The 16605-nt window shown below is 41.2% G+C and overlaps 1 protein-coding gene across 7 annotated transcripts in view; it reads left to right on the top strand.

Annotated features, from left to right (window-relative positions):
• Positions 1-16605, top strand: part of LOC136864130 (transmembrane protein 141) — a 41857-nt gene that overhangs the window by 9080 nt on the left and 16172 nt on the right. For 4 of the 7 annotated variants that reach the window (XM_067140742.2, XM_067140743.2, XM_067140744.2 and 1 more), the window contains exon 2: positions 15198-15397. In XM_067140742.2, the coding sequence (XP_066996843.2) occupies positions 15283-15397 (115 nt within the window). In that variant the 5' untranslated portion in view covers positions 15198-15282. Of the gene's footprint in view, positions 1-7995; positions 8858-10651; positions 10745-14871; positions 14937-15197; positions 15398-16605 lie in introns of those variants that run through there. The other 3 variants (XM_067140745.2, XM_067140747.2, XM_067140748.2) reach the window with 3 other exon arrangements.

The raw sequence follows: 16605 nt of genomic DNA on the forward strand, positions 1-16605 counted from the left end.
AAGTGCAGGTTGTTCTTATTGGGTCTTCTTGGATTTTTTCTCACCACCTGTTAGTCCTAGAGTGGAGAGTCTGATTCTACCCAGCGCCTCACATTTGGAAAGTATGTGTTCAGCTAATTCCTCTGCTTCATTCCATTTCCTACATATATTGTCTCTTATTATTCTTATTCTGTGTAGGTGTCTTTTCAGATGGCAGTGTCCTGTCAACAGTCCTCCTACCCATCTTATATTTTCTCTGCTGAATATCAACACTTCTTTAGTATGCTTCTTGTTTGGTCCTTTTATCAGTTCCTTTGCAAGCCTGCATCCTGGAGTATTTTTCCAGTTCTCCGTTTGTTTCTTTTGTACCCATTTTCCTATGTAGTGTCGGGCTTGTCCATAGGAAATTCCGCATACAGGTTCTGGGCCTACAAAATATGTTTCTGCCCCTTTCCTGGCCAGTTTATCTGCCTTTTCATTTCCTTCTATACCTGCATGCCCTGGTACCCATATTATTTTGACAATGTGGTACTTTGAGACCTTCAGGAGAAGTGAATGGCAATACCAGACAATTCTGGATGCTGTCCGGACTGCTTCTAGTGCCTTAATGGCTGCTTGGCTGTCCATAAAAATGAAAATGTTCTTATTCCTATAGTTCATTTTCAAATTTTCTTCAAGACATGTTGTGATAGCTATCACTTCAGCTAGAAAGAATGTAGTGTGTTTGCCTATGCTCATCTGGATTGATCTCTCAGGTCTTCCCCTGTTGATCCCTCCTCCTGTGCCATCCACAGTCTTTGAGCCATCAGTCCACCACACTATATCTTCTTTTTCAGTATTCTATTTGTTGATATCCAGCCTTCTTTTTTTAGTATCTGGGTCTCAAACGGTTTTTCAAAGTTGTACTTTGGTATCATATGGTCAGAAGGCATGTGTAGAACGTCCTCTGTTATTACTCTGTTAATTTTACAGTGTCTTAGATAGGGTCATAGTGCATTTCAGCACTCTGATTGTGCCAATCTACATGAACTCATTCTAGCCTGTCCTTTTATGAAATTGCATAGTGATGGGAGGTCTAGTAGAGTATTCAAGGCTTCTGTCGGCATAGTTCTCATGCCCCAGTTATGGCTATGCATGCTATTCTTTGTAGGCTATCCAATCTATTGCTGACTTTTCCTTGATTTACTTTCTGCCACCAGATGATTACAGCATAGGCCATCAACGGTCTAATGATCATTGTGTATATCCACATTACCATTGATGGTCTTAGGCCCCATGTCTTCCTGATGGTCCTTTTACTTGCATACAGCAAGTTCTTGGCCAAGGTTATGTTCCTTTCTATATGTGGATTCCAGGTTATATTTTTATCTAACACTACACCTAGGTGCAGTGCCTTTTCTTCCATATATACGAGGGTTGGGGCAAAAGTCATGGCAACTATTTTTTTTTTCTTGAAGATACCAGTTCAGTTGGAAAATGTGACATATACGGACGAAAGGACAAGGTGTTAACTACATGTGTGGACAATGAATAGCACTGAAATATCGTAACACAATAATTTATTACGGTAGTATACAGGGCAGTATGGCCTTCCCGGTGCAAAAGAATGACAACACAGTACACGTAAAGTTGACATGACAAACCTGGGTCTAAAGACCCTCAAAGTAGTCCCCTGCTATTGACACCACACGCTGCCAACGATGTGGGAGGCGCTGAATACAATCTGCCTCAGCATTTGCCGCACCATGTTTGAATCGGTTCACCTGTTGGCGCACAGCATTAGCAATGTCCTCTCGTGTTGCAAACTGCCTACCACGTAGTGGTTTCTTAATCTTTCGAATGAGATCAAAGTCACAGGGCGAAATGTCGGAAGAGTATGTGGGTACTCCAATTCTTCCCATCCCCAATGTTGCAGTAGGTGCCCTACACACTCTGCTTTATGTGGTTTTGCATTGTCGTGTAGGATTATTGCACTGTCCACAAGATCCGGACGTTTCTCCCGAACGCCACTTCGTACATGTCGCACCAGGAAGTTCCCGTAGTACTGTGCGGTCACTGTTCTGTCATGTGGAACAAAGTGGCAAACAATGACACCCCTGACGGCATACGCGACGATCACCATCAATTTGAATGGGGAATGATTCTGACAGACCTTCTGCCTCCTTGGTGATCCAGCATGTCGCCACTCTGTGGACTGACGTTTCAGTTGTGGTTCATATGCTCTACCCAAAATTCATCGATGGCGATTATTTGTGACACGAATTTATCGCCGTCCTGTTGCCAGCGTACAAGGTGGTTGGAGTATATTACATAGCGCACCCACCTTTGAACTTCCGTCAGTGCATGCGGTACCCACTGCGATGCGATTTTCCGCAGTTGCAGCTCATTCCGCAATATTCTGTGGACGGTGCGTTTCTCGATGCCACTTGCCCTCTCTAACTCCAGTAGCGTCCATCGTCTGTCTTCATCCAGGAGCTGCTCGATGACAGCACGTACCACGTCGGTCCGCACACTGACAGGTCGTCCCGAATGTTGCTCATCACTGGTTGACACACGTCCTTACTGAAACTTTCCTACCCACCGTGCTACTGTACTGTATGGTAGGGCATTATCCCAAGGGCTTCAACTAATTCACTGTGACATTCCATTGCATTTCTCCCTCGGAGAATGGCTATTTTGATGTGAGCGCGCTGCTCAACACGGGTTACTTCCATCTCGCACGACATTCACCAACTTACTGATTTCACAGCCCTCACTGCGCTACTACCAGCTATCACAGAGCCATCTGTTGTTCTGCATACACACTGTGCCTGCAGAACTTCCACGCAACACATATACGTTTGTGATCCGTTCACTTATCTACAAGAAAAAAAATAGTTGCCATGACTTTTGCCCCAATCCTCGTATATCTTGTCCAAATAGCTTCAGTGATCTCTTTCCCTCTAATTTTCTCCTTCTTGTAAAAGGGACCAGAGTTATCTTGTTCGGGTTGACTGATAGTTGTTCTTTCCGACACCAGTTCTCCACAAGGTTAAGTGATCTTTGCATGAGGTCCTGGATAACACTCATCACTTTACCTTGTACCATAATCACTAGTACATCTGCGTATCCTTGTGTATAGAAACCCTGTTCGTTGAGCATAGCTATGATTTTGTTCACCACGAGGTTCCATAGCAGAGGCGAAACAATTCCTCCCTCAGCACAGCCTCGGGTGGCCCTAACCGTCAGCGTTTCTTCAAACAGGGTTGCTTTTATCTTCCTTCCGTCTAACATAGATTTAATCCATTTGACGACGGTTTTACTCACCTTGCTCTTTTCTAATGCTCTGATCATAGAATCGTAGGTTGTATTGCTGAAGGCTCCTTTTATATCTAGAAATGCTGCCAGTGCAATCTTTATATTCTAGGCTTTCCTCTAGTTTACAAACCAGCTGGTGGAGTGCTACTTCGGTGGATCTGCCAGGTCTATATGGAAACTGATTTTCATGTAACGTTGAGTTCAGTTGCACCGTTCTTCTGATAAATTTATCCAGAATTTTCTCCATTGCTTTCGGCATGAAGAAGGTATGCTTTGGTTTGGGCATAATAAGCCCTTCTAGGCTTAGGTATGAATACCACTTTAGCTTCAGACCATGACTTCGACACGTACCCTGAAGCTATACTAGCTCTGAAAAGGTCCGTCAGGGCATTGATGAGTATCTCCCATCCTTCCTGTAGGAGTATCGGAAGTATCTCATCTGGCTCCGGAACCTTTATAGGATGAAACGTGTTGATTGCCCATTTTACATGGTTATGTTTTATTATCCTGTTGGCACAGTTCAAGTCTGCTCTTCGAGCTCCATTCTCTGTTCCAACCGTTTCTTCCTCTGTCTCTCCTCAGCTTCAGGAAAGTGACACGCCAGTAGTATCTCCAGCTGTCCCTCCCTGCCTGAGTAAATGACCCATATGGTTTCTCCAGTGTCCCCACTTGATGTATATTAGTTGCTCTTAGAACCTTCTGGAGCCTTGCTGTTTCAGTGTGTGATTCCACTTTCTCACAGAACAGTCTCCAAGATTTTCTTTTTGCTTTCCGTATCTCTAGGTTATACTCGGTGAGTTTATTGTGATATACGTCCCACATACCATTTCTAGATGATATTCTGTACAACATCATAACTGCTTTTTTCATTTTGGCTAGTTTTTTGTTCCACCACCTTACTTTTTTGGTGTTTCTCTTTCCTTTGAGAGGACAGTTGTCTTGGAATGAGTCTATAATGGCCTTTTCTAATAGTTCCACTGCCTCATCCAATTCTTTCTGTCCTCTCATTTTAGTTGGAATTTTTTGTACAGCCTTCCCTAGAACTTCTCTGTATCTATCCCAGTTAGTTCTTTTTGGGCCTTTGTACATATCAATCCCACACAGTCTCGCATCTATTGCAAATTGGTTGTGCTGGTGGTCTGCCAATGATGGTTCCTCCAGCACCTTCCAGTCTTTAATAAAGTTCGCAATATGCTTAGTGCTTAGTGTAATGTCTATTACCTCCCTACGATTTTTATTTATAAATGTAGGATTGTTTCCTAGGTTTAGTATCATCAACTCAGTTCCAATAATAAACTCTAGTAAAGCCTTACCTCTTGCATTGCAGTTCGTGCTGCCCCATGCCGTGTGGTGTGAATTTGGATCTGCTTCAATGACTAGGTGTTTGCCTTTCCTCTTTGCATTGCAAATTAGGTTCTCAACTTCTTCTGATGGGGTCAGATTAGTTGAGTCACATGGGAGGTGTGCAGAGCAGATGGTTATTTCTCTGGGTCCCTTCCAATTTCCAAGTTTAATCTTGGCCACGGTTAAGTCCCATGAACAGTGTTCCTGCAACATAAGACATTTTAGTTTCCTGTTCACAAGAAGAGATGTTCTGGGTATTTCCGATGTTGTATCGTACATCAGCCTACCTCCAGATTCCACCAGTCCTGCTACTCTGCCCTTGACTACCCAAGGCTCTTAAATAAGGGCCACATCAATAGCCTCGGACTTGGACTTCCTGGTGAAATTAGCCACACCTGTTTTTTTATGCTGAATATTGGCCAGCGCCATCTTTAACCACATTGGGTTTCGTTTTTCCCCTGATGACCTGAAACTTGATCTGCCCAAGTCCGAGCTTAGCCTTAAGGCTTCTCTTTTTGAGTTCTTCAAAGTCTCTTTCACCAAGGGCTAAAACGACTGTCCTTCCTGTCTTGTCGATTGAAGTGGCATTCGGCACTCTCCATTCTTGCGTTAGAAGTTTGGTATCGTGCTGATTGATTCTGACAAGAACATCCTCCACTTCCATCTTGTCAAAAGGAGGTGGAATTTGGTGATGACCTTGGTCGTGTTCAGCCCCTATTTTTCGTCCGCCACTTCTAGGGTCTTCACTTTCCGTGGGTTAAAATTTGATACTGTCTGTTCCAGCCAACTTTTCGTTTCTGGATTTGCACAGATCAGTACCATAGCTCCACTTTCCAGCCTTGGTGACTCAAGGAAGCCTGACAGACATCCATCTGACAACGGCTTCATTTGTGCTATCATTGCAGATGACAATTCAGTCATGTCTTCCTCCTTGCGTTTTCCATCTGGAAAGGTCTTGGGTATTATTGCGACCTTAACTGAGGATAGTCTTTCCGAAAAGGACATGACTTTTTCTTCCTTCTGTTTCTTGGAGGGTGGTTTTGTAGCCGAACTTGATGGCTTGCTTTCCTCCGACCTTGGCCTTTTGGGCGTAGTTATTGGCATAGCGTCTCGCTTATCCCTGTTCCTTGGCTTCTCCTCCACCCAAGTCCCAGTCATTATCTTGGCTTCTTTCCTCACCTTCTTCTTTTCCTCGTAGTAGGCACTTTTGCGAGGTGTTGTATCTATATGCATCCTATTTAGTTTTGATGCCGATATCTTCAAATCTTTCTCAGTGAAATTTCCTGTTTCCTTTTGTCCAGAAGTCTGCTTTCCTGTTCCTTCTTCAGTTTCTTCTTCAGAATAGGATTCAGCCTGCCCTACTGGGACTTCTGTCTCCATATTCTTCTCTTGGGCCTGCCGCTGGACCTGCTCTTCTGGAGCTTCCATAGCTTCCCTTGGTATTTGTTTAGGTGGTTCATTTGGAATGTCCATGGTTCAATATGATGTAGGGATTTTGCCCCTTCTAGGGTCCTGAGTGGCGTTCTCACCATCCGTGATGAGGCATTCCGCCAGACATTGTCCTACTTAATGTCAAAAACTTCGTTTTTGGTCCTATTGAATCCAGATTTTCATTAAGGGGTGAGGGTAATTGTTTCCACCTATTCATTTGAGGATGATGATGATGATGATGATGATGATGATGATGATGCTTATTGTTTAAAGGGGCCTAACATCGAAGGTCATCGGCCCCGATAAGAGATTTAATAACATACTTTTGTGGTCCAGATTTGTAGACGATACTTTTATTATCATGGACCAACATTTTTCTGACGCATCTACCATATTGATCCAGACATCAAGTTTACAATAGAATTTGAGGTAAATAAGGCCCTTAACTTATTAGATTTAACCATCACTCGGCTTCTGTTTTCTTTTAAGTGTAAGATCTACAGAAAACCAACACACACTGCTACAACCATTCAACAAGACTCCATAGACCCTCCTAGCCATGAGCGGGCAACCTATAACACGAGGGCAGATCAGAAAATATGTTGTACTTTCCAGTTATGGTCATTTATTACACCACCTATACAACAGCAACACGACTATAACGACATACACTGTAATGTCACTTTTCCACATAGTTTCCAAGAGACTCCAAACATTTCTGCGAACGCACAACCAACTTGTCGAAGCCGGATGCATAGAAATTTCCTCCAGCATTCTGCAACCACTCGGAGACAGCAGCCTTCACCTCCTCATCGGTCTGGAAACGTTGACCACCGAGCTCCGTTTTGAGCTTACCGAACAGATGAAAGTCGCATGGCGCTAGGTCGGGACTGTAGGGTGGATGTTGCCAGACCCCCACTTGAAACGCTGCAGCAGTTCTCTCGTTTGGCGGGCTTTGTGAGGTGTTGCATTATCGTGCAACAAAATCACACCGGCGCTCAATTTCCCCCGGTGCTTCTCTTTAATTGCTTTACGCAACCGGTGCAACGTTTGACAATACGACGCTGTGTTGATCGTCATTCCTTTCGGCATGAATTCCACCTGCAGCAAACCCTCCATGTCTGAGAACACTGTCGCCATAACCTTACCAGCTGAAGGTTGAACTTTGGCCTTCTTTCGTTGTGGTGATTAGGGGTGCACCCATTCCATTGACGTTCGCTTCGTTTCGGGGGTGAAGTGGTGGACGCACGTTTCGTCGCCTGTGACGATTCGCCGCAGAAACCCGTTGCCGTCTGCGGCATAGCGTTGCAAAAATGCCAGGGAGAATTGGAAACGTTGTCCCTTGTGCTCATCGGTGAGAAGACGTGGGACCCATCTTTGACACAGCTTATGATATCCAAGGTCGTTGTGAACAATGGCGAATACACTGCCATACGACATGTTCAGATGCGTAGCGATTTCTCTCAGTTTAATGCGCCGGTTCTGTCTAATGATCGCATTCACACTGTTGACATTTGCACGGGTCCTGGACGTTGCGGGCCTGCCTTCGCGATGGTTGTCCGTGATATCCGTGCGTCTGGCTTCGAATTGCTGACACCACTTTACGATACCTTGCCGGGAAATGGCCCGCTCCCCATACACAGCACTAATTTCACGATGAATGTCCGTGCAATTCTTCCTTTTCGCCCATAGGAATCGGATTGTCGCACGCACCTCATATTTGGAGTGAACGTCCAGTTGACGCGCCATTGCATTTGGCCACTATTCACACAATACTAGACGTGACACCACAGCGACCTGCCTAACAGACGTGTGGGCAGTGTCTGTCCCTTTCTCTGCTGTGGCCACGTTTGCAACATACAGCGCACTGCTGCGGTGCGTTAGTGCAACTAACCTTTTGATCCACCTACGTAGTATGATGCACCATGCCTTTAACATTCCCATGTTAAAATCAGATTTAGATAAAGAACTTAACACAATACGTAGCATTGCAGCCCACAATGGCTACAACCATAGTTTTATAGAACAAATAATTTATAAGTTTAAGCACCGACCAAAATCCAATTTACAAAAAGGAATAATTAATCAAAAACCTACTCGACCTTCACATTTCATCCTAACATCTACAGAATTACAAAAATATTTAAGAAGAAAAATATCAATATTTCCTTTAGAACTAATAACAGAAATCTCGGCACATTCCATAACTCTAAGCTAGTCAACGCTTTTAACCCCTTTGATAAGTCGGGCATATACAGATTTCACTGTAAGAACTGTGCCAGTACATATATATTGGGCAAACAGGGAGATCCTTTAAGATTAGGTATAATGAACATGTCATGCCATTAAATATAGGAGATTCTCAGCAATAGGACAACACATAAATGACTATAAACATAGTTTTCATGATATCAATCATGATATAGACGTCATCAAAATAATGGGGAAAGGTCCTTTACTTGACTTAAGGGAGCAATGTTTCATTTTACTAGATCAGTACTATAACCCTAACTACAATCTGAACGATTTGTCTGAAAAACCTACAATATTGTTTGATACACTTATTTCAGTAATTAACAATCTTACAATACCAATAAATCAACCAATATACAAAATGATATGTAACACGCTTGCCTACTACCCCCACCGTAATCCACGCCCTCCCGACCAATGGCCTCAAATTACCGCGATCACCACTTCCCCTACATAATATGCTCCGTCCCTCCGCTAGTGCTGGCGGTCTGTTGACTGTCATTTCGGAAGGCAGTTCCTCTTCGACTTTACTCTTGACAACTTGGTGCTCGAGGTGAGTTTCTACTTACAAACAAAAATGTTTTCCTTATCTCAGTTTCTGTTATGCTAATACGTAATATATTCCTTCTTTTAAGTCCGTCTTGGTTCAAGATATTTCTAGAATCTCAAAATCCTTTGAACGTAATGTTTTTCAAGAAATCCGGTCCACCAGTCTACTAGTATCAAGTCTATCCATAATTAAGGACACTACAATCAAAATATTGACTAAAAACGCACATTAATATTATTAAAAGACATTGTATTCCCAAAGGATTGTCATTTAACTTCATATTTTACCAAGGCAGAGTGAACCCCTTTTTATAGTTCACTAACATTCATTTTACGAGGAACTGTTTTTCACTAAAGACCTCTACTACAATGGACCTCCATACCAAACATAAAAATGTTTAATGTTTCAAAATGACATCAGCCAAATTTATTTTAATGTATGTTAGTAACTAGAATGTATAATTGGCCAAGATAAACTGTATGCCCTTAATGTCTAAGCAGCTGTAAAAAATGTTTTTAAGAAATTGATTTTAATTAAACTAGATGCTTAATCAGCATTTTGCAACAACTGCAAGGAATTGACAACGTTTTAACTATTTATATCCGAAAGATTGTACAGAATTAATAAATTATAATATATTGCATAAGAAATATGCTAGTAATTTCAATAAAATAGTTTTATGGTGTACACCTAGTACACAAAATAGTTTAAGAGTATGGTTCAATTTGTATGTACATATATTTTAAAATTATGTTAATATAGATTTGTATAACGCCTTGTAACAATTTTTCCTTTGGATGATGTTGACAAATACAGTTGCCGAAACCGGTCCCTATGTTGAAATCTAATAAATATGTGATGTGTTAATGACTTCACACTGTTGTAGTATTGAATAGGTGGAAACAATTGCCCTCACTCCTTAATGTAGACATTGTCCTTCAGCAACTCAGGCTCTCCGTAGCAGGCACCATGCCCCTCAGCCGTCCATCCAGCGGTCTGCCCCTGGCCCGAACCTAGCCAGGTTTGTTTCCCCTTTAGTAGGCCTACTCACATGCTCTCCACTTGGCATTATCATGAATGAGTTCACAGCCATGGCTTACCCCTAGGTTGGGATTGCTCCTTTCCCAACCTGTGGCTCGTCCAGGCTCCGTTAAGCAAAGTGATGTGTTGGTTGCAGCACACAGCAGTGAGCCTTCACCTCAGTCACCATCCCCACTTCATCTGAACCACCGTATCACCCATGTGGATTAACCATGGATGCCTCTCTAGCAAATGTGGGCGAGGTTTTCACTTCCAAGCCTTGGTTTGGGCTAGTAACAATCACTCTGCCTCAAGACGTTTTCTGGAAATACCAGTTTTTGTTCTGCTAGAGGGTATTTTATTTCCCTCAGCCCCTCCAGACAAGTCTGGAGGGCCTCCCTATCTGCCACCTGGGACGCGCCCGATAGGGGAACAGGCAAGAAAACCCCCACGGGTGTGTAGTGGTTAACGGTATTTAGTTTCTAACACAGATGTAGCATTGGTGTTGATGTCAGGTTCTCAAGGTCTTCTCTATGTGATATTTTAATCTTTCTGTATCAAAATTGAGTTGGCTTTGTGGTGTAGGTGTAGAGTGCCTGCCTCTTACCCAGAGGTCCCCGGGTTCATTTCCCAGCCAAGTCAGGGATTTTTACCTTTATCTGAGGGCTGGTTCAATTTCCACTCGGGCTATGTGATTACAGTTGAGGAGCTATCTGACGGTGAGATAGCGGCCTTGGTCTAGAAAGCCAAGAATAACGGCTGAGAGGATTCTTTGTACTGACCGCACGACACCACGTAATCTGCAGACCTTCAGGTTGAGCAGCCAGTTGCTTGGTAGGCCAAGGATCTTTGGGCCTGTTGCACCGTGAGGTTTGGTTTGTTTTGGTTTGGATCAAAACTGATTTCATTTTCAAATGTAACTCCCAAATGTTTATTGATATCTTTGGTTCCCTTTGCCTTTATACAAGCAGTAGCGACGATTGGGGGCATGGGGTGGGGCATTTGCCCCCTTTCTTTGTGGAGAAAACATTACATTTTAATTCCCTTTTACCCAACTGAAACTAGTAATTATTAAAACAAGCAATTGTATACAAGCCCTGTTGTCTTATCAGCTAAATATTTTCTCTTTTTTTTTTTTTTTTTTTTACAATTGGCTTTACGTCACACCGACACAGGTAGGTCTTATGGCGACGATGGGACAGGAAGGGGCTAGGAGTGGGAAGGAAGTGGCCGTGGCCTTAATTAAGGTACAGCCCCAACATTTGCCTGGTGTGAAAATGGGAAACCATGGAAAACCATCTTCAGGGCTGCTGAGAGTGGGGTTTGAACCCACTATCTCCTGATTGCTGGATACTGGCCGCACATAAGCGACTGTAGCTATCGAGCTCGGTCTTTTTCTTTAATTATTAACAAAATCATTAGCGGAAATATGCAAAAAATAACGTTCATCGCGGCTAACCAATTTGTATAGCGCCAACGCATGTAGTGGACACTTTGCATGTGTCGTGAGGAAGGGTAGCAGGGGTATATTTTTTTGCCAAGGTCGTGGACACTGAGGTATGATATATCCACTTTCCATGCACATTTGTCAGTCTGGCAGTCTCTTTAGTTAATAATTAATTAATGTTATTGGCTTTACGTCCCACTAACTACTTTTATGGTTTTCGGAGATGCCCAGGTGCTGGAATTTAGCCCCGCAGGAGTTCTTTTACGTGCCGGTAAATCTACCAACACGACGCTGATGTGTTTGAGCACCTTCACTGGACTGAGCCAGGATTGAACCTGCCAAGTTGGGGTCAGAAGGCCAGCGCCCCAACCGTCTGAGCCACTTAGGCCGGTTGTCTCTTTAGTGTCTGTTAGTTTCGTATTGTGTCGTCAAATACAAAATGATTTTTAATTGTATAATCACGCCATACTTCTATTTAATTGTAATATGCGTGTAATATTGTCCCTTGGGTGAATGTTTTATTGTATAGCATTGAATCAAATTCCCAAAAAATTATTATTACTGCACTTAAGTTGGTAAACTGTCAAACTTAACCTCTCTGTTGAAATTCGCTGAGAGAGCATCAAAAGACTTACTATTTTGTACCTTTCTTTTTCAGTTTTGATGTATGACCCCCCATTTTTAATTCCCAATCGCCGCTACTGTGTACAAGATTGTCAATATAAAAAGAGGTCCTTCTGTGATAACTGACCGTGGATAAAGATGACTTTGCTATGTTCAGGTCAAAACCAATTTACTGAAGTTGAGAAATGTCCATCATGACTAACTCCTGTGCAGCATCAATCTAATTCCAAATTACTACTATGTCACCTGCAAAAGCAACTGCTGATCATTTGTCTAAATCAGGGGTTCTTAATTTTTTTTTTCATTCACGGCACACTTGTTACGCTATGCTGAATATAGCGGCACACCCCAACGTACAAGTAACTATGCCTGCTTTAGAGGAATTCCGAAAGCTACAGAGCAGTCCCGAAACAATGAGAACCCTCACGGAGGGTACACGAACCACTGGAACGTTAGAGAAATATGTCGATTCCTCCCGAACCCTAGAGGAGCATATATAAACCAATCAACGCTCACCTGCAGTTAGTTCAGTACTTCAATTGGAAATGGAGAGGTGTTTAAATGTATTACACAGCTTAGTGCAATTGATTGTTTAATAAGTCGCAATATTTGGTGCTGTCATAAAACTGAAGTAAATATCCAGATATTGTGTTGTAATATGGAGAAGTTTTTAATTAAACATCAATGATTAAATAGCAGTAAAGGACAGCAGATTGAAAATAGAACGAGTGAACCACCTGGATCAAGTGTCAACGAGAAGCTACTTCCGCAGCAGAGCAGTTCATCGTCCGGTGCTGTGCGCAGGTATCAGGATTCTTATTTAAGTTCAGATTTACATTTACTGAATCTGGAAATCATGAATTTCCTGAGTGTGTTGTATGTGGAGAAAAATTAAGCAATGAATGTATGATTCCAAGCAAACTAAAGAGACGCTTGAAAACAAAACACATTCACTTGGAAAATAAAGATAAAGCTTATTTCAGTCCTTTACTCTAGTCTCAAATTAAAGAAGGCGAATGAATAAAATAATTACAACTTCAGAAAAAGCGCTAGTAGCTAGCTATAAAGTAGCAGAAATAATTGCCAGGAATATGCAGTCACATACAACAGCAGAAACTTTGATTTTACCTGTTTGTAAAGAAATAGATAAATCCATGTTAGGAGAGGCTGCCGAGAGGGAGACATCCAAAGTAGCTTTGTCAAACGATAGAATTGCTGATGTCAGCTGATATTAAAAACAACTAGTGGAAAAATTACATGATTGTAAAAAATTTGCACTTCAATTGTGCGAATCAACGGACATTACAAATATCAATTAATGAGCTGCATAAGATTTTTAAATTAAGAATCACTTACTGAACAGTTCCTATCCTGCAAAGAATTACCTCTCACGTGAGCAGGATCAGACATTTTTAATTCTGCGACAGCGACATTGGAAGAAAATGGACTGATTTGAAACAGTTGAATTCCAGTGTGTACTGGTGGAGCCCCAGCAATGACTGGTCAAAGGTGAGGTTTTACTCCAAGGTTGATGCAAGATTTTCTGCAAATTGGATCCACACATTGTTTTTACATCAGGAAGCTTTCGTGTCAAAAACCATTCCTTCAGATCTAAGGAATGTAATGAGCTCAGTTGTTGAAATGGTTAATTGCATTAAAAGTAGAGCTCTAAAATATAGACTTCTCAAAATCATGTGTCAGGAAGCAGGAGCTGTTCATGAAACTCTGGTCCTTCACACCAAAATTTGCTGGTTGTCCAAAGGAAGTTTACTTTCCAGATATTATGAACTTAGAAATTAGTTATTACAAATATTTGTCATGGAAAAACTTAAGTTTGCTGACCTCATTAGCGAAGAAACTTGGTGTTCAGAAGTTGCCTACCTAGTTGTTATTTGAATAATCTCAATGCCAGTATGCAGGGAAGGAAAGAGAATATTCTTAAATCAACTGACAAGCTGAATGGGCTCTTAAGAAAAATTCAACTGTGGAAGTCAAAAGTTGAAAATGATCTTGAAATGTTTCCGCTCACAGCTGATATCGACATCTGTTCCACTCTGATTTTAGAACTTCTTTCTGTTTTGGAGAATAAACTGCAAGAATATTTTCCTTCCCTCAATGTGAACGAATGCAAATGGGTTCGCAGTCTCTTTGCCATTACTGCTGAGGACACAAAACATCTACCATTAGAAGAGGCAGAAGAATTTACTGAACTTCAAGCCGATCGAACTTTGAAGCTGAAATTTAGGGAAGAAACACTACCTCAGTCCTGGATTTCAGTGAAAAGAGAGTCTTACCAAAGCATGCCATATCTGTATTAATACAGTTTTCAACAACATATCTGTGCGAACAGGGATTTTTTGTCACTGACCTGCATTAAAGGTAAGAAACGCGAGCAACTTCTTTCTGTAGACCAACAATTACGGGTGTGTTTTTCAGTGATTCCTCTTTGCGTCGAACAGTTACACAAAAGCAAACAAGCCCACATTTCCCACTAAACTGCAACAATAGTGTAATATTATTGACAAAGCATCTATTTTTTTAGTTCTTACTGCATGTAGGCTTATGCCATTCTGTAATATTAATAAATGGTATTACTAAAATATTGCATACACCAGATATTTTTTTCGTGGCACAGTCCAACAATTTCATGGCACACCCTTTGTTAAGAACCCCTGGTCTAAATCCCATTTTTAAAATTTTTATTTTTTTATTTTTACATTGTGGGTGTACTGAAGAGCCATATCTAAGAATGGAGACTAGATGGAATAAGTTCATATTACACAAGAGGACATCCATTATTCTGTAATGCTACAGGTATATGCTAGAATATCAGCATCTTAAAGAGGGGTTTAAAATTGATTTGAATGTTATTCATATTGAATAAATGCATGAAACTCCTTTTATGTTGACAGAATCTTTCTAAATGCATATTTCCATAGTCAACACCTCTTGTGGGCCAGTCTTGTCAAATCTTGATGTGAGGATTTTAAGGTTAGAAAGTTGAATAGAAACAGGAAAGACGAAGAAAAATAGTATATTGTTACAGTATGTGTTTATGCTGTGTAAATAAAGTAAACTACTTAAAATTCTTGATGTTTTGCAAGGAGCAATGGGTTTCATCTTCTACAATTTGTATATATGGAAACATAAAGAGCTGAATATATCTGCTTAGAAATGTAGAACTTAATCATGGGATTCTCAGTAGGTATTTGTTTAAAAAATACAGGGCAACATTACTTTTTTTTTCAACAGATTTGTGAGAAGCTGATAACATTATTCTGGATTGAAAGTTGTTAAACTTCAGAATCATCAACTGTTATTTTTACCAACTTGAATTATGAATGACATAAAAAGGTTGAAAGAAGAGCAAAAGGATATACATCCAGGATTTGGATCCTATTTGGAATGCATGACAAGGACACTGGGTATTGGTGTGGCAACATTCTGCGTTGGTAAGTATGACTAGTTACTAGGTTCTTGAGAGCCATAGTAGATTTTTATCTTTCTTTACAAGCAACTGCCTCTGGTTTAGGATATTCTCTGCTTGTTTCATAGTGAGCTTCAGTTAAATTACTCAATGTAAAATTACGGGAGATGATGGTGGTGACAGTTCTTTTAATTGGCAAATAAAACAGAATTATCGGTCCCTTTTAATACTAATCACAGGTGAAAGAGGAAGTAGTCTGAATCTTCAAAGAATGAAGATACTAAAGAAAGGGAAGGGCCATCAAAAACACGAGAAAGAAACGCTTCTTAGGCTTTGAAAATCTAATGTTATCAAGGTTGAAAATTGACTACAGTTGACTCAGAGTTGTTTTGTAGGAATGATGAAAGAGAAGAACTAGGCATAATTAAGCAGAAGCAGCATCAGATACAGTTGGGATTCTGGGGCCACCACTCCATGTCCACAAGTTGAGAACCATTAGAGGGCCATGACAGTGAAAATTCATTCTTCAGCTGAAATGGAGGTTTCACTGTAACAGCGTACCATTAGTCTGACACATCACTCTGAAGATTTTTAATCTCAAAAGTTGGCTGCGTTGTACTGGTGGTTTTGGTATCAGTCTTACCTGATCGTGTGATTAGTTAGTCAGCCATTAATTGTATGTGTAGCTACATCTGGCTGAAGCAGATATGAGTAGAATAGTGTTGCTGCAAGTAAAGAGTGAAAACTGACTGATGGACAAGGGTGCAGACTTATATATTGTGGGGAGAGTTAATAGTAATGAATAGGGCCAGATTTTTTGGTAAATAAGTATTCTTTATTTAAATACATTATTAACCCTCAACTGGTATCATACGTCTGTGAGACGGCTGAAAAATTTTCCAAGGTCATCTCCTCTCCTTTCCTTAGCCTACTGCTTTCTTCCATTGTGTACCTCTCAGTTGGAGTGTTGTTTCCATGCAGGGAAGGTGATGTACCACTTGCTTTGTTTGACCTTGAGTAAGTGTGTAGTAAACTTATCGCGCCGTCTGACGGACGTATGATACCAGTTCCGTGACTATTGTTTGCGAATGGCGTTATTCAGTATTGAGTGTTTACTGTGATAATTGTGAGTTAGTATAACACTGTTGTTACGTACAATGCATTTAATTCCTATAAATAATAATGGATCCACAATCAGGACCATCTCGGCGAGTTTTACGACCCAATGAACCA

The sequence above is a fragment of the Anabrus simplex genome, chromosome 2 (genome assembly GCF_040414725.1).
Source record: "Anabrus simplex isolate iqAnaSimp1 chromosome 2, ASM4041472v1, whole genome shotgun sequence".
Classification (NCBI taxonomy): domain Eukaryota; kingdom Metazoa; phylum Arthropoda; class Insecta; order Orthoptera; family Tettigoniidae; genus Anabrus; species Anabrus simplex.